This window comes from Talpa europaea (assembly GCF_964194135.1).
Source record: "Talpa europaea genome assembly, chromosome: 12".
Classification (NCBI taxonomy): Eukaryota; Metazoa; Chordata; class Mammalia; order Eulipotyphla; family Talpidae; genus Talpa; species Talpa europaea.
This window is the reverse complement of record NC_140079.1, coordinates 5,659,838-5,681,745: the sequence shown is the minus strand read 5'-3', so window position 1 is coordinate 5,681,745 and position 21,908 is coordinate 5,659,838. Positions and strand designations below refer to the sequence as shown.

At 53.4% G+C, this 21,908-nt stretch overlaps 2 protein-coding genes across 2 annotated transcripts in view; both read right to left on the bottom strand.

The window, feature by feature from the left end:
• LOC311182543 (olfactory receptor 7G3-like) overlaps positions 1–21,908 on the bottom strand; it is a gene marked incomplete at both ends in the record, with an annotated part of 735,701 nt that overhangs the window by 210,069 nt on the left and 503,724 nt on the right. The gene's annotated exons all lie outside the window — the stretch shown is intronic.
• Positions 1–21,908, bottom strand: part of ARHGEF18 (Rho/Rac guanine nucleotide exchange factor 18) — a gene marked incomplete at both ends in the record, with an annotated part of 60,414 nt that overhangs the window by 29,367 nt on the left and 9,139 nt on the right. The window contains 8 exons of the mRNA XM_084248488.1: positions 16,573–16,714; positions 16,840–16,945; positions 17,944–18,021; positions 18,491–18,535; positions 18,827–18,884; positions 19,512–19,626; positions 20,258–20,408; positions 21,055–21,314. Coding sequence (XP_084104614.1) covers positions 16,573–16,714; positions 16,840–16,945; positions 17,944–18,021; positions 18,491–18,535; positions 18,827–18,884; positions 19,512–19,626; positions 20,258–20,408; positions 21,055–21,314 — 955 coding nt within the window. The remainder of the gene's footprint in view (positions 1–16,572; positions 16,715–16,839; positions 16,946–17,943; positions 18,022–18,490; positions 18,536–18,826; positions 18,885–19,511; positions 19,627–20,257; positions 20,409–21,054; positions 21,315–21,908) is intronic.

Genomic DNA, 21,908 nt, shown 5'->3' with positions numbered 1-21,908 from the left:
GCCACAGTAATGTCTGTCAAGTTGCCACAAACACTGAAATTAGTGAACACTGAGCTAGTTTCTAGGGCAAATCCAGGGTTAGGTTTCTATGAGCTTCTGGCCCTATTTTCCTTGACCCATCAACACACAAGCTTGTTTTCGGCATGTTCCTGGTGAAAGATGCCCAATTTAATGTCTTGCTGATTCATTAGCACCCAGCTCACAGCCCACAGCAGGAGTCGCTCCTGTCCGGCCTGATTTCCTCCCCTGGCCCGCGGCAGCCGGCCCGTGCCGGGAACCCAGAGAGCACATCAGCTCACACCCAGGGGCCATGTTTACCAGCGAAATTGTCAACAGAAGGCACAGAGACACAAAAAGCAGCATAAATACACAGCAGAAAGGATCGTATGGGTCCTCATCTGCAGCACAGGCTGAAACAAGAAAGCAGGCCGCTGTGTCTGGTCTCAGTGGGCGCCGTGAGTCACAGCTGACGTGCGTGTGCCCACTTGATGAATTTGGGTGCGTCGAGAAAGCCCGGTGAGTACTGATTTCAGCCAGTTGGTGAATTCGTTAATATGGAATCCACAGGTGACAATAAGGACTGACTGTACTCAAGTTTTCTTAGAGTGGAAGCTCGCGGGGCGGGGACCTCTATTGCTCACTGCTGGCATGGCGCCTGGCGCGGGGTGGATGCTCGGCAAATATTTGCTGAAGGAAGGACAGAGGGAGGCAACGTTCTTCGGGAGGTAGCTGGTCTGGGGTATGTCTGAGGAGAAAGGAAGTGCAGGAAGGTTCCGCGTGGGTCTGAGAGTTTACACTTTACTCTTGAAGGTAAAGTCACAGAAAAGTTTATGCACAGGGAGTTAGGTTGGATTTGCCTCTGGAAGCAACTGTGTTGGGAGCAGAATGGAAGGGGCTGCAGGTGGACTTAGGGAGATAGAGGAAGACTTGGGGGTGCAGCGTGCCAAGAGCTAACCTAGGTGGCTGAGAAAGGGCATACTTGGGGCTGGGAGGGAGGACAGGCAGTGAGTTCCCTTTAGACTGACACCACCTAAGCTGCCGGTGAGGACTCACGGTGGTGGCAGGTGGCAGCAGGACACGGGAGTGTGGCGCTCAGGAGAGGTCTAGGTGAGGGGTGGCAGTCCCGCAGCCAAGGGTGGACAAGAGCCCGGGGACAGGAAGATGACTCTTAGAGCTGTGGGACTGAAGGGATGAGACGTGGCTGCGTCTCTCTTGCTGCGAGGAGTCTTAGCTCCAGGATACAGCCTAACTGCATTCGTTTTGTGGGGGGAGATGGGGTGTGACTGCTGTACACAACCACTGGCTCCTTACTATCACTATTTCTATTACTATGAACTATTATCAGTCATCGGCTGAAATCTCCACGTTGTCTGCTCACAGGCTGTCATTAGGACCCAGGTGCCCATCCTGTATTTAGGTAGCTGCTTATTTGGATCAGGGGTTCTGTCGGGGACATCTGGCAATGTCTGGAAACATCTTTGATTGTAGGGGGTGCCCCTGGCATCAAGCGGGTCACTACCAGAAACATTGCTCGACACCTTACAACTGCAGGGCGACCCCCACCACGGAGAGTGACCTGGTCCCGCAGGTCCTCTGTGCCGAGGGTGCGAACATTGATTTTGACCAGTGACGATGAGATCCATTGCCCTGAAGGTCACCATGCTGGCCTCAACCAATTGTTTCAGTCACTGAGATATTTGGGTCTTGACTGTGTGATGCTGAGATTAAGGCCACCCCTCTGGTTGTCACTTGCAGCTTTTGTAAGCAAACTTTCCACATCGTTTTCTCAATGACACAGTAAACTAAGTCACGACAGAGCCAGAGCAGAGGACGGTCCCAGGCGCCTCCTAAGTTGACACTGGCATTAACATCCCCTGGGAACGTCCATCTAGCTAATTAAGAGCTTGGCTAAAGGCTGGTTAGCTCAGAACTGCCTGAGTGCCTCTCATCCGGCCCCGGGGCTGTGCACCGCCTGGCGCTCGGCCCTGCGTCCACACATCCTCCCGCTGCCCTGGTCCAGCAGACGAGACATCTGCCTGCTGGAAGAGGACGAGGTCGATGTGATACAACTTCTGTGTGTGATTCGTGCTCACTTTAAGGCTTATGACTGCAGTCTGCTGCATCAATAAGCCCAGGTTTTGGGGTGATGTGGCAGGTTGGCTAGTGTCTAGTTGGGGAGACCACCCCAAGTCAATTCTGCTTTCTTCCTAGGTCAGGGAACACTGAGCAGATACCAGTTGTTGGGTGGTTCTGCTTTGAGATGTCATAGGTGTGGGTCTTCGAGAGTGGCTTTTTTTAAGCCCTTGCAAGATCTTGTCAAAGGCAACTCGTGTAGAGAACAACTCAACCATCAAAAAACCAGGGCTTGAGTAGCTATTTCTCCAAAGAAGATACAGAAATGGCCAGTAAGCACAAGAAAAGAGGTTCCCACATCACTAATCACTAGGGAAATGCAAATCAAAACCACTGTGAGACACCAGGTCATACCCACCAGGATGGCATCATTTAAAATCATAGAAAATAACAAGTGTCGATGAAGCCATGGAGACACGGGAACCCTGTCCATTGTTGGTGGTAGTATGAAGTGGTGCAGCCCTGGGGAAGTCTGGTCGTTTCTCAAAAAAGTTAAACACAGAATGAGCACATGGTTCAGCAGTTCTGACTATATCGCTGGCCGTTAACAAGGATGAACGTGGCTGAGTTCTTCCGATGAACAAGTTTAATGACTTCACAAGGGACCAGGTGCAATGTCCCTGGAAACTTCTGCCAAGGGTGAAGGGGCAAGAAACCATCCCTAGAGGGTGACATCTACAGCACAAGGCCTTTCAACATCTGGCTGGAGGGGGTCAATCTGGCTGGAAGGGAGAAGCTGTGACCTCAGGACTATAAGGTGACTGAGGAAAAAGAGAAGCCAGAAGTCCTGCTTTCCGTTCATATCAGACCGGAGAAAGGGTGTGGGAAAGACCCAGCAGATGCCCCTGTGCTGCCCGGGCTTGTTCGAGAGATAAGTCCCTCCTTTTTGCCCAATTTTACACTATTTTCTGAAGTCAGGAAGCAGTGCCTCCTGCAACACCACCCACGGGTGTTTCAGATGCCACACAGGCACATGCACTGTAAGGCCCTCTGGCGACCCCGGGTACAAAGCCAGACACCAGCAAAGCATCGGGCCCCAAGGCTCAGCCAGGAAGGGCAGCAGCCTTCCTCTCTGGCACATTTTAAACAATTGTGTTAATTCAATCAGCTGCAAAGAAATCAAAATGATGTGAATGAAAAGCATTTTAATGAAAACAAATGACTTTGAAAAGATTAATTCAGGTAGAGTTCCTACACATCTGAAATCCTCCAGAAAACCCCAGTTGGTATTATTATTGTTATTTCAAAATGAATGTGGGAAATAAAACCCAAATGTGAGCAGAGATGGCTGTAAGGAGGGCAGAGGAAATCAAACACTCGACAGTCCAGTGGGTTTCTCTTTCAGCCCATAAAAAGCATTCTGTTAAGAGGCGGAAGGCAGGACAGAAAAACATGCACATCCAATGCCAGAGGAAACCTGTTTGCTTTCATTGGCCTTGGACATTATTCAAGGGTCCTGTGTCTGCAAAAGACAACGGAATGGTGTCAGGAACAGGGAGGCTTAGGGGTCCTCCACAGGCGGCACCCAGTTGGCTCATGCCCCAGAGGAACTCCGATCCTCTTCACTCCTTCCTCAGACTCACAAGATCAGGTCCTAGAGACTGGAAGGTAAAAACCATGACCTTCTGCAGGGTTGGCAAACAGTGGCTTGGGGCCACTGCGCTTGTGAATAAAGTTTTATTGGAACATCACCACTTGGGCTGTGGCTGTGTTCCTGAGTACACTATGAGAGCTTTGCAGTCTGTCAAGTCTCAAATATTTATTGTGTAGCTCTGCTGATACCTGGTCTACCATATCTAATTTGTTTGTTCTAGAAAGGAGGGCCTATCCCCAGCAATCAAGATGTACCCAGCAGGACTCATTTGGCACAGAGAGCTCCCAGTTTTAATCCCTGACCTGCAGAAGGGAATGGGGGGAAGGAAGCAGCCAAGTGGATTAACTAGTAAAGTCATTACTGGATTCCAGAGCCCCGAAACAGCCTATTCTGGCGGCAAACAGGTATGAAACTGGTTTCTGAGCATCTCAAGATCCTTACAATGCTAAGTATGCCAGTTATAGCTGCTATTAATATAAGCCAGCAACCAGCTCTTACGTTGGGAAAATTACAGAACCTTGCAAAGACCTTTGCTAGGATTCCTTTTAGAACAGGAATGGTGTGAGCTTGAATATATTTTAATATATCTCAAGGCTCAAGGGCAGGAAGAAAATAATTGCATGTATTTACTTAAGCTAGGTGCCTGGCTAGGCGGACAGAGCATGGTTTTCCCTGTCTCTAGATCTACAAAACCTTTGTATTTGGCAAAAGTGGTATTTTATTGTCCAGGGAAGGACTAGATTACATAATATATGGTATATACTAATAGCGAAGCATTTGGCAGATTGTAATATCAGACATCTATCTGTACTTTAGAGCAAAATATAATCACAGAGGATTCAAATTTAGAAGCTTTTCAGGAAAGAAAGTAGTTCTCCCTAACATCTCCCACTTTACAAACTCATGCCATTGAGGCAACATGGATGGAGCTGGAAGGGACTATGCTCAGGGAAATGAATCAGAAGGAAAAAGATAAATACCGGATGGTGTCACTTAAATGTGGACTATAGAGAAACCGAACAAAAGGTCAAGGGAAATACAAACCTTGCAGGCTGACCATATAGACCTGAGGCATCCAGCAAAGGAGGGGGAAGTAGAGGGGTCAATAGAGGGGAGGTGATGGATGAGGGGTGCTATGGAGGTGGGAGAACTATAGTGACTACACCGGAGGGGAGAAACCATTCACTGTACAAAAGCAAACAACAATGCAAGAAAAAAGAAAACCAAAAAATCTCTCCTTTCCTCTCTTATCCCCAAAAGTGAGCAGAGGCTAACACCATTTCAACTCTAAAATATCTGAAAATAAATATGTGCTGTGAAGAATTTCAGAAAGGAGTACTAATAACTTGTAAACTTGTTCTCATTCAGAAGTCACTAGAAATAGAAGGTTCCTGTGGTGGGTTGAAAAGGGCCCTTCCTGAAATTCACGACCACCCAGAGCTTCAGAATAAGACCTAAGTTGGAAACAGGTTCTTGCAGATATAGTTAAAGATCTCAACATGAAATCATGCGGCGTTAGGGTGGCCCTAAACCCAGTGGCTGGTTCCTCTATAAAAGGAGAAGGGAATCTGGACACAGAGACAGACTAGAGAGATACAGCCACATGCCAGCCAACACTTAGGCCGCCTTCTAGAAGCAGGAAGGGCAAGGAAGGGCTCTTCCTGTGGGAGTGTGGCCACCTGACACCTTGATTTCAAATTTCTAGCTGTCCCCGAGAACTGTGAGAATTACGTGTTATTTGAAGCTCCCCAGTTCATGCTGATTTGTTACAGCAGCCCGAGGAAACGAATACAGTTCCTCCAAAGTCAAAGCTATTCCTTGTATCACCAGGCGTTTCTTTTCTAAATATTTTCCCGCCGCATGATTCATTAGACTCCCGAGCTGGTATTCTGACATTGTGGATTGTGACCCAGTGGTGAGTTGGGAAAGCGTCTCACAGTGAAACAAAAGACACCAGTCTGTCATGAATGACAAAGTTGGGTATGGTCTGACAGAACACTGGATTCCATTATGTGCACGTGCGCGTGCATCCACTTACAGGGCTGCTGAGCTTTCATTAAGACCATGGTCAAAACCAAGTGCACAATGGTGCCCCAGAGGGCCCCAACTACAAGGAGAACATTCCAGGTCAAGGGAGAGCGACTCTACCTTTCAAAATATCCAGGGACAGAAATGTCAGTGTTCAGTTGGTTTTACTACCGGAAGGCCTTTGGGTTTCACCTTATTTTTATTTATATTAGTTGTCCAGCTCAGTAAGTATTTACGCAACAGTGTAGACAGGCCAAGAAGCCCCTCGAGCTAGGAGCCCATCCCAGCAGAAAAGGGACAGGAAGCTCATCAACCAGTGAGAGGCCCTCAGTCAGGTCACCGTCACCGCCACCAGGGCCACGTCAGCGCTCCACTAATGCTCATGTCATGACAGATTATAAACCTGCAAATTCATGTGACAATGTAGATGACCTGGATTACATGATGCTACGTAAAATAAACCGGATGCAAAAGGCCATATATCGTAGTATTCCATTTATAGGAAATGCCCCGAATAGGCAAATGCATGGAGCTGGGTGGTGAGTCATGGCTGCCGGCAGCCTGGGTACGAGCAATGAGGAGTGGCCGCAGGGCGGTGAAAATATTATGGGAGGAAACAGTGGTGATGATTGCACAACTTTTAATATATTCAAAACCACTGATATTTACACTTTATGAGGGTGACTGTTGTGGTATGCAAATTATAAAATCCCCATTTGGGGGAATAAAACCCACCACAGCCGCAGGATGACCAAGCCTGTGGACAGTGGTGCTCTTCCCAGGAATTGGGGAAGCTGGAGGGCATCCCTCTTTGACCACAGCTTCCGGAAGATCCACATTCTAGAAGACGGGAAATACCGAGGAGAAGGTTTTAGCTTCCCCATAATAACCCAGTTAACAACACACTGAAAAGTACTAATTTGCGGGATGCGAATTATTACTAGCCCTCAAATCCCTGGGGCAGACCTTTCTTAAAAATTACTTTTATTTATTTATATATACTTTGCCCCTCATTTTGAATGGATTTATTTTTTAAAATTAAAAAAAAGCGCTAAGTTCAGTAAGTGCTTGCTGTTGCAACCTAGTGCACAGCAGGCACCTGGCGATAACCTGGTGAATGAGTGAATGAGTGAATAAATGAGTGAGTGAACAGAGACACCTGACCTGCTGAGAACTCCACAATCATAACCCTGTGAATTAAGGAGTGATATTATGCTTCTAATTTTATAGACAGGAAACTGAGGATTAGAGTTTAAGTAGCTTCTCTAACACCACAAAAGCAGACCTGAGCTCCCTTCAGTCATCTTACCTGTTGCTGCTGTAACAAATGAATAAAGATGGTGGCTGAAAACAATGCAAATTTATTTTACACACAGTCCTGTTAGTAACAGTCTAAAGTGTCTCAGCAGGACTGAGCTCCTTCTTAGAGGCTTGAAGGGGGAATCCCCTTCCCTGCCTTTGCCAGCTGGGCTGGCACCCCTTGGCTCATGGCTCCTTCCTCCACCTTCAGTCAGCAGCACAGCCCCTTCTAAGCTCACTGGCCCTCCTGCCTCTCTTCATAAGCACTCTCGTGATGATGTGGGACCGACATGGATAATCCATGATAATCCCTCATCCTAGAGCCTTAACCATACTCTTTCACCTGTAAAGCAATGTATTTGCAGTTCTTAGGGGCTAGGACTTGGGGGGGGTGTTTTTTTTTTGCCTACCACAACCAAGACCAGTGGTGTAGGAGAGGGTGGTTGAAGCCACGACTCTCCTTGTATAACTCACTGTGGTAGTGGTGTTGAGGGGGGCAAAGGTGGCTTATATTTACTAGGGATGGACAGGAAAGTCCCAGAACTTCAAGGACATGGACTTACAGCATCCAGAATGACTCCTGAGGCTTCCACTTTTGATTATATAAGCTCATTAACCAGATCACTGCTCTACTGTCAGATTGACTTCATTTTTATTTCTGATGGCTCTTGCCTCCCCAAGGGGCTAGGTCCTCTGTACGTCTCCTTCCTTGCTCCACCACCAACCCAACCTCTAGCAGGCAGAGACTCCTCTTTTGCCCCCATCCATCCCAAAGTACCACTCTCTCAGGATCTCTGATCATCTATGAAGAACTACTTCTTACTGTCCTTGAACCTTGAAAGGCCTCAGGACAGGCTGGAGATGGGGGAAGAGATCCTTGATCCAAGGGCAGAGAACACAGCTTTTCCCCTTTCCAATGCAAGATATACTTGAGAGGGGTCCCAACTGTCACACCAATGACTATCAGCCACCTGTAAGTTGCAGGGTGACCAGGCCAAGTAAGGAAGAGGTCTGCTAGTTGATGACCTTGGCACCCACTATCCACCTGACTACCGCACATTATCAACTAACCCCCGGCTCAGGTGTCTTTGAGAGATTGGAAGTTTGCTCTCATTGACTCTGTCCTCACCCGGGCTTAGGTTGTTTCCCCAATGGGCTTCCCTGTTCCAGCCTCTGCCCTTTCCCTGTCATTCTCCACCCACTGATGGAAGTAGCCATAAAGTCCCCTGCCGTAACACCTGGTCTGTAAAATGCTTGTTTCAGTTCTGTGCCATTAACAGTACACTGTTTCTGGACTCTGAGCCTTTGCACATGCTGTTCCTCCTCTGCCAATAGCTGCCAATCACCACCCCTTGAAAGAGAAAGGGCTTGCCTGCCCACACATGGGGCACATTCCCATTGAAACCCTAAGCCTGCATCTCTGCCTCAACCTGTCCCAAGGCACAGCACAAAGGACTCTGTAACCATCTCTCACCTGGCAGGGACTGTGTAATCGACTTTATTGCCACGACTTGGGCACAATGCCCGGCACTGAGGAGACTGAGTTGTACTATAGCTGTCCATTTATAATGTTTACACCTGAAACATACATTACAAACCAAGACTACCTCAATAAAAATGCATTAAAAGAATCTATTAATGTGAACAATCCAGCCACATGCCATCCATGTAGATAAGTTATTCCCCCTTTTTGAGACTTCACAGACAAGGGTCAGAAACAGCCAGACAAGTCTGGAAGGAAAAGAGCAAAATCAAAATCAAGATCTACACTGCCATTATTAACCTCCCCAAGGGTCTCTCACCCACATCTGTGTCACCCAGTCCGGGACCGAGAAGCAAGGGCAGCTTCTTCACATGTCTCCCTGATCCATGTGCCTCCTCCAGGTCTCCTGACTCTCCATCCTTCCTCCTCCCTTCTCCAGGCTCCTCACCAGCTTCTTTCCCCTGCTCAGCTCCACCCTCCCTTGGGCGGGGCAGGGAACCAGGGTTTTCCCCTTTTCCTGGGGACCATTCTCTCACACCTCCGGCCTTCTAGCCCACACCCACTGGCCCTTGTGGCAGAGGAGCCGGTGCTTGTTTAGCCTACACCCCTCCTCCTCCTCCTTATTCTCCTGAACCCACCTGTTACGAGCTGATACAATGTTCTGGAATTAGATAGTGGTGACAGTTGCATAACTTTGGGAACATACTAAAATCTGTGACTGGTACTCTTTAAAAGGGTGAATTTTAAGGTACATGAATTTCATTGCAATAAAGCTACTATGTATCCATGAATATATATTTAAAAGTGACTTGACTTTAAAATGTAACCACCGCATACATACTCTTAATTAAACTTTACAATTTTTTTTTCCTCCAAGATTCAAGATAGTAAATCTGTGTATTCTCTACTTTGAACACAACCAACTGCAACTTTGTACTCAGTTGAAACTAAGAACAAAAGCAGAGAAACAAACAAGCAGATTTTAGTTCACACTCAACTCAATGTTAACAACAAAAGGGGCACACAGCTGCAGGGGTCCTTTCACTGGGACCTCCTGAGGACATTCTTTTAATCAGTTTGTCCCCTCCTCCTCAGGCACATTCCTCCTCCAAAAAACTCCTACAGGCTACTCCAGAGTGCGACTGGAATTGTTTTACACGTGGAAAGGTTTTTAAAACACAGCAGCTCTTTGCCACTTTCTGGGGAAACGTAAAAGTTCAACAAGTAACAATGATTGGCTGGACTTGATACAGGTAGCTGGGCTTTAAATTATTTAATAGCAGGGAGATGAAAATGTAACTCAGAGATGGAATCTGAAGAAATGGAAACAAGGCTCAGAGTGAGTGAGGAAGAATGAAGGAGACCTTGACATCAGGATCAGAAAAATGCTAAACATGCAGTAGGTAAACACCTAGGGAGGCACAGCTGGTGACCACAGCCCAAGTCCCAGAGCTGGTGACAAGGGCAACGGCCCTGCAGCCAGAAGTAATTGCTACTGTGTGACAAGAATGAAAATTATACCAGTTTATGCAGAAACAACCCACCTGCTACTTCAACTTGCAAAGTGGGAGCATTCTCCAGTGAGCCTAGGAGAACTGCATTTCTCTATGGGAGGCCATTTAAAAGGGAAATAAGCTACACAAAACCAAAACAAGTTACACACACAAGAATTCCATTTATTATGCCTTCCAGCTGTACACTTATCTTAGAACAGCTCTTTTCTCCAAAGGGCCTGACCCACAGAATAGCAAAGTATTGACAAAAGGCAAATTCTGATAGACACAGTTCAAGCGACCACAATTGAGATGCTCTTTCCAGATTCTTTATTATTTGGAATGTCCACTTACAAATACAGGCCTGGCGTCACGCACACAGGCACGCACAGAACACATTACACCTTTGAGCATTTGCCATGCACTTTACACTTTCAACTGTATGCACTTGAAACACACCATCTCATCAAATCCCCAACGGATCCTTATTCCCTTTCTGGAGACGGGGACATTGAGGCTTAGCAAGGATCTGACACCCAGCCTGGGCTTTTGACATTTCTCTACACAGTCCCACGATTAATCATTCACCCAGACACCTGCAATATCATTCCCAAATCGCCCTTGGCCATGGGGTTGTTTAGGTGTCCCCCAACTCCCTCTAGTCAACAAGAGGGGACGCCCCTTCAGCGCTCCGGCTGGAGTTCCACTCTCCACGAAAGAGGCAAAGAGGGAACCTTGTTCTTCACTTCCGTGGTGAAGTTGTTCAAGAAACGTTCCCCCTCTGGCCGGCCATCTCCCTGACAGCTTCCACCGCCAACAGAGCAACAGGTAAAGGTAAGGGGCAGACAGCTACAAGACATGGCGGGAGGGCCCAGGGTGTCTGCTCGCTGCCCCCCACCATCGTGTCCTCCACGAGAAAGCACCCGGAGAGAGCAGCGAGGAAGACGCAGAGCGCATAACTTTGCGGGGTTCGCTCCCCGGACGCTCCGGGGGAGTCGGCTGCAGGGGGCGAGGCTGCGCGCGCAGGCCCCAGGTGCCCCGCGCCGGCCTCGGTGCGGGTCCTCGCCACCTTCCCGGCCGTGCCCCGGGGCCGGTGACCTTCCCCTCCAGAGGAGGAGGGGCGCACCCCCGCCGGGGTTCCGACGGGGCGGGCGGGCGCCGCCTGCACCCCGCGCCCGCCAGACAGCGCCCGCTCGCCGGCCGGGCGCGGGGCCGCCGCCAGCTCGGGGGGCCCCCGGGGGCCCAGCTGGAGGCCGAGGCGGCCGGGGTCCCGCGCCCGGGCCGGGGCCCGAGCCCCCCTCCTGAGCCCCGTTCTCCTCGGCCCGCCTCGCCGCCCTCACCTCCGCCCGGTCCCCCGCAGGCCGCTCGCCGCCCGCCGCTCGCACGGTCTCCGCGCCGCCGCCCGGCCTCCCCGCCGCACAGCGGCCCGCCGCGCCGAGCCGGAAGCGGGAGCCGGCTGGGCCCGACGCGCGTGCGCGGCCCCGCCCCGGGGCGGGGCGAGGGGCGGGGCAAAAAGGGAGGGCGGGGCTTAGTGGCCCCTGGACTGCGCTTCCGGCCAAGCCTGGCGCTGCGGGTCTGGTGTCCGCCCGCGGGCCAGGGCGGGGGCGCGGGCCTCGGAGCGAGAAGCTGCTGGCGATGTGGGTGCAGGCGACTCTGAAGGACCGGTTAGGACACAGTTAGGGAGGCGGTGCCAGAGAGGGCCGGGGTATCAGTGGGGCTGGGGGCGCCCGAGGAGGGGACCCTGGAGGGAGATCAGCAGTGTAGGGAGGCATTTCGGGGAGTCGGCCTGAGCCCGAGGGGGGGTATTTTTGGCTGGGAGGCCGGTGGGGCTGGGGAGCGCGTTGGAGGGATCAAAGGACCTTGGAAGGTGGTTATCTGCAAGTGCTTGGGGGCTTTGGCAGGGTTGGGGGCATCTGAGTGGGTAAGTCTGGGGGCAAGAGTCTGAGAGAGGAGAGCAGTGGAGAGAACAGTTCTGCCCCCTGCGAAGAAGTAGCAACATGGATTACACCGGCTCAGGTGGTTCCAGAGGTTGGCGTCAATGTAGGTACCACCAGATGCCCCAGACACACACCAGATGCTCAGACAGGTGCATCAGCTACCCCAAACATGGTTCAGGCCCCCCAAAAATGATCAGACACCCTGCCTAGCTCAGTTGAATACCCCAAAACTAATAACATTCAGAATCTAAAACCATGCCAGATACCTCAAAGTACCAGACACCTTCACCAGAGCCACCAGATACCCCAACAGTTTTAAGACCCAGAAACATATCAGGGCCGCAACACCAGAGCATGTCCCCGAAAAATGGTCAGGCACCCTGCCTAGCTCAGTTGAATACCCCAAAACTATTAACATTCAGAATCTAAAACCATGCCAGATACCTCAAAGTACCAGACACCTTCAGCAGAGCCACCAGATACCCCAACAGTTTTCAGACCCAGAAACATTTCAGGGCCCTGACACCTGAACATGTCCCCATGAGGGGTTCTTAAATACCTGTAGGCATTGCAGATGCTTCCCCCAAGCCAGCACCCCCTCAGGTGCCATCAGATACCCCCACCCCAAGGCTGCTTGTCCAGTCTAGTCCCACACATAACCAGGGGAGGAGCTGAGCCCTTCACACTGAACATTCCACCAGCCCAAGATCTCCACAAACCAAACTCACTTCGAAAGACACACTGTCTATGGTTGAGGACCCTTAGCTCAGAAACGGGGGTGGCGTCCCCAAGTGACTGCCTTCAGTCTGAGTCCAGTCTTCATGGTCAGAAGAGAGAGCATGTCCAGGGAATGGAGATTCCGGAAGTGCAAGACATGCTTCAGGAGACACCCCACTCCATCTCAGGTCATAAGCCCAGAAACAGGTAATTTTGGGATCTCAATGGATCAGTAAATCTGCAAACCTCTGAATTGCTATGGCGACTGGCCTTTATTCCAAAGACAGTGGGAACTACCAAGGTGGCATGATTCTTATTCTATGGCCACCTTGATTATAGAAATACCTTCAGGTAGACACAGTTCTCCCCCAAATACAGAAGCCAACTTTCTCAAGGAACCTGGCAGGAAGGAGAGGTAACCCTTGTCTTTCTCTTACCATGCAACCATTCTGTACATATTGAGTCCTCATGACAGGCTAGTGACTCTGCTGAAAGCTAAGGAGACTCACTGATTCGGGTTTCTCATTTTCTGCACTACTGGCAGTTGGGATTGGCTAATTCTCTAGGGCCTGTTCTGTGCCTTTGAGGGTGTTGAACAACACTGCAGGTAATAAAAATGCCAAGTAGCACCCCTACTCTTGACAACCAAAAATGTCTCCAGACATACCTGAGGGGGTAAAATAGCTCTTGGAAGGGCAACCGACCTAAGAGACAAGTTCATCAGGACACAGTGTCGCCTAGGGCAGGCTGCCCCGGGTAGGCGAGCCTCTACTTTGGAAGGGTGAGTAGGAGTTAGGTGGCAGAGGGTGTTCCAGGAACAGCACTAGATGAGCAGCCTTGCTCAGGAGACCTCAGGGTGCTGGGTGGTGGAGTCTGGATGACTGAGCAGTGGGAAACCGGATGGAGGGGTAGGTGGGGTCAGACCACCCAGGGCTCCAAGGTTAAATGCAGAACAGGACTGTCAGGAATGGTGATCCCTCAGCTGTTGACATTTAAATGCAACACAAGGAGGTGTCTTTGTTATATGACACTCTCCGTACATCTGTCTTTTAGTTTTCTTTCAAAATAGGAAATTTTGCCTTTGTAAAGTATAAAATGAAAAGTCAGAAAGCCACATGGCATGATGTGCCACAGGCTGGTGACCAGGGGCTCAGGCTCCAGGTTCCTTCCTGGCTGTGCGACCTTGGACAGCACTTTACTCTGGGCCTCGGTTTCCTCACCTGTGGACAGGGTGATACTGGCATCTGTCTTAGAGAGTGGTCGGGGTGATGAGGAAATCTGTGTAGAGCACCTGGGATACCTAAGTGCTCCGAGCAGGAAGGCTGCCCGTTATCCTTCCTGTCTGTGCCACGTCTTCTGTGATTGTAAAGGATGTTCAGGAAATCGGAACCCTGGCCTTCAAGGCCTCTGTGCCGCCTCTTGTGGCAAGGGATTTCCTGGCCTGGGGCTTTTGCTTCTAGCACCTGAAACACTTTCTCATGCATCGTCTCTTTTTGTTAACTGTCTCCACTCAAACATCAGCTCTTCAGAGGGGCTTTCCCGATCCACTGAGGAAGAGCAGTGCTCCTCAGCTGGGGTGACTCCCACTTTGACCCCCTCTCCCAAGGGGGACACTTGGTCATTATAACTGGAAGGATGCTTGGTAGCCAGTCTCAACTAGCAGGGCTCAGGCAGGCAAGCTCTCCATCACTTTCTGTCCCCTTGCCCTGCTTCCTTTTTCTTCACAGCACTTCTTGTCACCCTCATCTTCCCATTATTTGTTTGCTTTCTCTCGCTGGGAGTAATCTCCCCTGGGGCAGGGGTTTTTCTCTCCACTGCTGGACCCTTGTTCGGGAGCAGTGCCAGATAGCCCACGAGTGCTCAGTAAATAATTTTGAGGGGAGAAATGGGGTTAAGAAGATGTTCAGATTTAGTGAGATCAAGCACTGAGCACACGGTAGCGCCTCCTTGAATAGCAGCATGGTACCTGCACGCATGCCTGCTGGGCACAGGGAGGGATGAGACGAAGGAAAACGCTCACAAGTGGAGCCAGTAAGAGAAGAAAAGCAAAACCCGCAGCTTAGGTCCCAAGGGGTACTTGCTGCCTGGGCGGGGGTGTAACTCTCAATGCACCCCTGTCTGAGCCACTTTTGGTTGTTGTGATTCACGGGAGGGGTGCTCCCAGGAGCAGTGCGTGCTGTTCAACAACCTGCAGATTACCTGACCTCAGCTGTAGTGCCAAGGTGGAGTGTGATAGGTGACCATATGCATGTTTGCATATGACGATAAATGCATATTTGGTCTTTCTGTCTCTGTGCTGGGCACAGCACTTCTAAAATACTGGAAATTTCCGAAGTGATAAGAGGGATAGAGGTGTTTTTTGTTATGTCGATGAGGTGACTTTTGGAAAGTCCCTACGTGACCTAAGGATGGGGCTGGTTTCCAGGGGAACCAGCCATAGAATTAGAGGTTGGAACTTCCAGTGCCCCCAGCCTGTGGCTACTTGGAGGAGATGGAGCTGGACGTTGAATCCATCCCCAGTGGCCAAGGCATTAAACACTGCTTGGGTAAGGAAGCCTGTGTAGAACCCCAAAGGATGGCACTCAGAGAGCATCTGTGCCTGTCCATACCTGCTCCCCGCATCGCTTCCTCTGACTGATGGTGAGTTTCGTCCTTTTATAAAGACCAATGACCTAGCAAGTAAAATGTTTCTGAGTTGCGTGAACTACTCTAGCAAAACAAGGGACTAGAAGGAGTTTCCAAGGAGCCTCTGGTGTGCAGCTGGCGGGTCAGAAGCTCAGCTGGACTTGCTATTGGCCTTCAGGTGGGGACTGAGCCCTTAACCTATAGGATCTGATACCAACTCTGGGTCGAGTCAAAATTGAGTCGCATTATACAACACCCAATAGGCATTGGAGAACTGGTTAGGGGGTGGGGGGGGGGAAACCCACACGTTGTGGTTGGTCTTAGAATCTTCTCAAGAAACCCGGCACTAGCCTGAGCTGCCTGAGGCAGCGGTCAGTCTGATTCATGCCACAAACCACACTCAAATCTCTCCTGACATGCAGCTGCTAGTGCCTCACCTCTGCTCCCTGCAGAGTGGGGCTCATTTTCAAAAAGACAACATTCTAAATGTCAGAAACGACCAATCCCCTTTGAAAGTGCCTTGAGCCCAGTCCTCCTCCAGTGCCTTTCCTGAGGGAGAGCCTTGCTGAGTTCCCTGGACAGCCCTGGCAGGCAGGAAGCTGCCGCTTATGAATGAATGATGTCTACTCCCCACCCAATTTGTATGCTGTCGACGTAGCCCCCAGTACCTTGGGGTGTGGCCTTATTGGAAATAGGGCTGTTGCTGATGTAAATGTCAGGGGAGATACACTGTGGCAGGGTCCCTGGTGCGATGTATCCAGTGTCCTGTGGAAGGGGACAGCTGCACACACCGTGCACAGGGACAGTGCTGTGAGGATGTGGTTCTGCAGCCATAGACCAAGGAGCTGCCCAAAGCCAGGACAGACCCCGTACAACAGACCCTTCCCCAGTGCCTTCGGAGGGACCCTGCCCTGTCAAACCTGGACCTCAGACTTATCTAGAACGGCGCAGCCTGTTTCTGCCGTGTAAGCCAGCAGTCTGTGGGGCTTCCCTCCAGCAGCCCTGCCCGCCTGAGACACCTGAATCTAGATCGTGCAGGAGGGTCCTCGCAGCGACCAAAGTGCGGGCTCCAAGAGGGGTCTGCTGGTCCCGAAAGAACCACGTGGCCCCTGCCCTTGGGCACCACCCCCTGGTTCCGTCCTGTGCTTGGCCAGGGACAAGGAACAGGGGTTGAAGAGCAAGAGGGGCTACAGGAGCAATTTCAAGGCCGCGAGGGAGAATAAGAGGCTGCGGCCCAGGGGTCATTCTAGGCCGCAGACTTACCAGAATTCTGGAAGGACTTGCCGCACAGGGGGCAGCTGGAGTGGCCAGGGGAGCTTCCTCGTACCAGCTGGTGCCCACCGGCACACTCCTTCCTCTCTCGGGCCTCCTGGGCCTTGTCCCTCCCAGGCGCCGGGCTCTTCCCCTGCACGGGAGGGAAGCAGCCTCAGAACGCTCGCTCCACGCTTCTGGCCCTGCCCATGCAAGGGCTCTGGAGCCAGGGCCCCCTGAGGAGCCGGGGAGCACACGCCCCTCCCCGCAGCCCCTGACCTTCTCCTTCTGCCTGGTGACCCGGCTGCGGAGGCAGCTAAGTTTGCGCTTCACCCCGGCTCCCCTGTCGCTGCCACGCTCACTCTTGCCGGCGCCGTCTTCACTCCTGAGGGTTGGGGAGACGGATGAGGCGGCTCCGGGGGGCTCCTGGGCCCCACCTGTGGTGTCCTTGCCCTGTTTCACCCCTTCTGGGGTCCCTGGCCCACGCCCCTCCTTTCACGTGCTCATTCACGTGGTGAGCAAATGTTTATGATGTTTACAAAGTTCCAGGAATGCAGCCGCGGCTGGGTGCAGACAGGAGGAGCGTGGACTCAAGCTTGGGGTCCCGGAGTGGGTTGGGCCCAGAAATCTTGGCCCTGTCCCCCTCCACCTCTTCTCTCTGACTCACCCCCTCCCCAGTATCTAATTGGCTCATCCATCCTGCCAATTCTTCCTGCAAGATGCTCCTGGGTCCCTCTGTCCTGTCCCAGGTCCCATCCGGCTCTCCTGGACTCCCAGCACACCCTCCTTTCACAAATATTTGTTAAATCAGCAACAAACGTGCCAGATATAGTTCCAGCCTGGCAGAATCTAGTCCCTGGAGACAGATTCCACGTCTTCCGTCTGTGCCCATCTGGCCCTCTGGCTCGCGCCTACCTGTGCTCATCACCGCCTGCCCACAGTCAGGGAGCGGATATGCCTGAGGCCAGTCACCTTTTCAGATAAAGGATTTGCTCCTCATTTTACGGAGGTGATCTCCCCACTGCTGACTCCCCCAACTTCTCTCCTGGCAGCCCTGCCCTGACACCACCCTCAGGCCTTGCAGTTCCCTCCGAAGACAAAGCTTTCTCTCCCCACCCTCATCTCTGTACACTGGCCGACTCCTACGCTTCCTCAGTTCCAGCTTAGGCTGCTGCCTCCTCCAGGAAGTCTTCCTTTGCCTTCCTGGGGTGTACAAGGAGATTTTAACATCCCCACTGTCGACCTGCTGGTTCTAGTGAGAGGAAGGGAGGCCCAGCTCAGGTCCTGCCATGGAGGGCCACTGGCAGGTGCTGATGCAAATCCAATGCTGAGCCCCCCTCCCCGCCCAGGAAGCCCCCACCGCTGGCAGCTCTGAGTACTCACTCGGACAGGAATTCGAACCACGTGATGTTCGAGTGGGTTCCTTCAGCGTTGGTGGACAAATGAGCCCTCTGCCGGGCCCTGCAGGACCAGAGGGGCGGACGCCTGGTGAGCAGCTTGTCCTCGCTTCCCAGCTGCCCTCCTCTCCTGCTCCGGGCCCAGGGCTTCCCCTGGTGTGCCCAGCGCCCTGGGAGGCTGGGCGGGCCCCTGGGCTGCGTGTGCTCTGCTCTCCAGCAGAGGGCGGTAGCGCATCTTGGTAGACCAAAGGCAGGAGGGCCCCTCTCCTCCCTTGTGCAGAGGCACCTGGAGGGCTAGGCGCCTGCTCCTCTCCAGCCACAGCCCCCCCCCCCCGCCGGCACACACCCCCCCCCCCCCGTCTGTCCCCACCTCTCGTCCCCTTCTCCCCCCTCCCGCCTCCCTTTCCTTCTGTTTCTCCCTCTTTTCTCCACACCTGTGCCCACACCTGTCCACTCCTCTCCATGTCCCCCTGCGTCCTCCCTCCTTGTCTCCACCCCGTTCCCTCCTGCCTGCCCCTCCCCTCCCCACTTACCCATGGAACTGTCGAAGCTCCTGAAGCACCTGCTGGACAATGAGCCTAGGGCGGGGGTAAAGACGGCCTGAAGTTGCCCGCGTCACAGATGTTCCCCAAGCTGCGCTTGCCCCAGGTCCCGGCGCAGACCCGAGCGGGGACCCCCAACCTCTGCTGCCGTGTCCTGATGCCAAGAACCTCTCTGAGGGGCCTGAATCTCGCTCTTGGGGGAAGGATGGTGTGGAAGGGAAGACCGAGGTCTTGGGAGTGGAGGATGAGGGGGACCTCAGTCACTCACTGCCAGCGTCCCTCTGCCCCAAGCCGTGCGCTGGGACCCGCGGCCACAGGATCACTCACACACGGTCCGGCTCCACGTGGTCCTTCTCCAAGCTCTCCAGCTCCGGGGGCTCCAGGCCTGAAAGCAGCTCCCCGGGGCGCAGACATGAGGGCTCTGGGCCTGGACCGGTCCTGCACCAGCCCTTACCCGCCCTGAGCCTGCAGAGCTGGGCTGCCAGGACAGGGCTTGCTCCCCTGGGGGAGGCCGAGAGCCTGGAATGGGGGCGCTCCAGCCTTTCATGTCCACTTAAGATGCGCTAGGTGCTTTGCACGCTTGCGCTCAAGGAAGCTCTGGGCAGGCCTGAGGAGACGCGCGCTCCTTACAGAGAAAGCTAGGGCGGCTTGGACACTTGTTCGAAAGGGTAGGTTAGGGTTTAGCCCACAGGCCTGTCTGACAGCAGCGACGCAAGCTCTAGGGATAGAGATTCAGAGACAAAGCGGGGGTTAAAGGAAGAGACAGGGTCACAGAGAGGAGAGACCCCCGGGGGCCAGGACATTGTGACACTGTAGTCCACCCAGGCGGTGCTGGGAAGCCCTTCCCCTCTCTGCCCATCCCCCTGCAGGATTCCCTGCCCAGGGGACCCCAAATGCCCACAACCACCAGCTCCTTTTCCGTCTCTGGAGCACAGATGGAGTCCCACAGGGGACCCTCTAGCTGAAACCCTGACCCCTTCTTTGAGCGAGGCAAACTCTGAGCTCAGGCTACCTTGGACAACTGGTGGGGACACCTCCCCAGCCAGGGAGATTTCCGAGGGGCTGATCTCATCAAAGGACGTGGGAACCGACCGCGACCTCGCTCTTTTCTCAGGGTTGACCCATTCCTGCAGGGAGCAAGCATGTCAGTCAGTGGGGGAGCGGCCTGGACAGCAGGTGGTTGCCCTAAGCCCGGGCCCAGGTCCAGCTCCCCGCAGGCCAGGGCCCACCCCCGGCTGCAGGGCACAAGCGCAGGCATGGATCTGTGCGCAGCTGAGGCTTGGAGTCACGTCTCCCCCAGCCACTGGCTGCAGTCCTGCTGCGGACCCCCACCTCACACATCACCCAAACTGGAGGCTCGAACCCCAGCTCTGAGCCACGGGTTTCTGGATGGTCAGGAATGTCCCCGTAGGTCGTGGTTTGGGCAGAGATGCGCCAGGCACAGGCTCGAAGCCCGAGCGTGCGCTCCCCAGCCGAGACTAGAATCTCGGGCTTGGGACAAGCCCCCGAGGTGCAGGGTCTGAGCACACACGGGCCCTCCAGCTGCGGAGATGCCGAGCTTCCCTAGGACCCTGGCCCCTGGGGGCACTAGTGGGCCAGGGCCCCCTGCTGTGGACCCCCCCCCCCCGCCCCGCAGTGAAGAAACTTCAGGCCTCAGGGACTCAGACTCCCGCCACAGGACCCCAGCCTCTCCATCCACAGCACTGGCTTCTGGCCCCAGGGGTGCGTTATGGCAGGGGTGGCCGTGCTTGTACCCACCTTGCTTGGGTGATCTGCTGGGGTCCCTTCCCAAGAAGGAAACCCTTGGGTCCAGGTCTGCGGGCCCACTTCTGGCAGGTTCAGAGCAAGGCTCGCCAGCGTCCGAGGGAGACAGGGCCCCTCGCTCACAGCAGAGGCATCGAGGCTGAGCCTGGGGGCAAAGGGGAGAGTTGGGGCTTCCACAAGACTCCCCCCCACTACTCACGGCTGCATCAGGGAGCTTGGGAGAGACCTGCAGGGCACTCTGAGGCAGGGAGGTGCGAGCAGGGCACAGAGAGGTGCCCAGATCTTCCAATAGCAGAAGTGTTTTTGGGGGAACCTGGCTGAGGGATTCAGGGCACCTACATTTGCATCACAGAGCCGCCATTTTCAGACTAGACTCCTATTCAGGAAGCTTAGGGGGTCTGAGAGAGATGAGTGGGGTGGCTAAAGCACCCCTCTAAGGTCTGGGGCTGCCACGGCGGGCTGAGGGGAGTCTAGCATGCGTCTGTGTTTTGATCACACGTGCATCTGTGCACTCATGTGTGCAAGTTGCATGTCTAGAGGGATGTGTGGGGTGAGCAGGATGAGTGTGCAAACCAAGGTGTGTCCGGGCGAGTGTGCACATTTGAGTTAGTGTTCCCTGCGCAGCCTCCAGTTGGGCCTGTGTGCAGCTGTGCGACGTGGCAGAGGGCCTTGGGCTGCCTCTGAGCCCTGGTGGCCCCTGAGCAGATGCATGCAGGGGGGCAGGGGTTCCGGCCTCTGGGACCCCGCCCTGCCCTAGGGTGGGTTACGGGGCAGCCGTAGGGGGTTCTGACCTTCGCCAGCTCTCAGAGCAGCTCCTTGACCTCTCCCAGCTGCGTCTCCGAAGCAGGCTGTGGGACCTGGTAGACCTGCAGAAAATGGACTCTCCTCCAGCTTCTTTCCTGGGGCTGCAGTGGCCGTTGGCTTCCCCAGCTTTGTTGTGGGGAGGAGACTCAAGGCCAAGGTCCTGGAGGTACTTGCTCCCCTGCAGCGCCTCCAAGTCCAGGCCCAGGTGCTCTGAGCTCCCGCCCAGGCATCCCGGGAAGGTATCCTCCTGTGGGCCGTGGGGAGAAGGGGAATCACTACGGGCAAAAGAGCCCCAGTCCCAGACCCCAGCCTCCCTTCTCCATCCAACCTGAGCTCTTCACCTATCTCGGGCCAGATGGGGTGGGATGGGGGGCAGTTCCCCCGAGCACTCTGTCCGACCTGGGCTTTCAAGACCTTCTCCCCAAAGGAAGTCAAGGCCAGACTCCACACCCCTCCCTGAGTTGCTGTCCGATCATCATATGAAATGGACGAAATAACCTCTGTCGGTCCTGTGCGCTGGGCTTGTTTTGAGGCTCACGTGACATTTCGTCTACCTCGCAGAGGTAAGTTACCCCTGATGCGGTGGTGGGATGTCAGATGATGCCAGGGCTCCTCGACTTGTCCCTGTGCTGCCTGGGGTGTCTCATTGGGAGTCCCCTGGGCCCTTAGTCTCTCTTCTAGGCTAGGAATAGAGTGAGGTATTGGTCTTGGGCACAAAGTTGAAGGGGTGCCCAAAATTCAGGAATCAAGGTAATATTTTAAGGCAACATTTAAAAACTCAAGAAGCTCTCAGAGCTCACTAGGAACAGCACTGGGCCCTGCTGCCTCTGCCCGGTGAAGT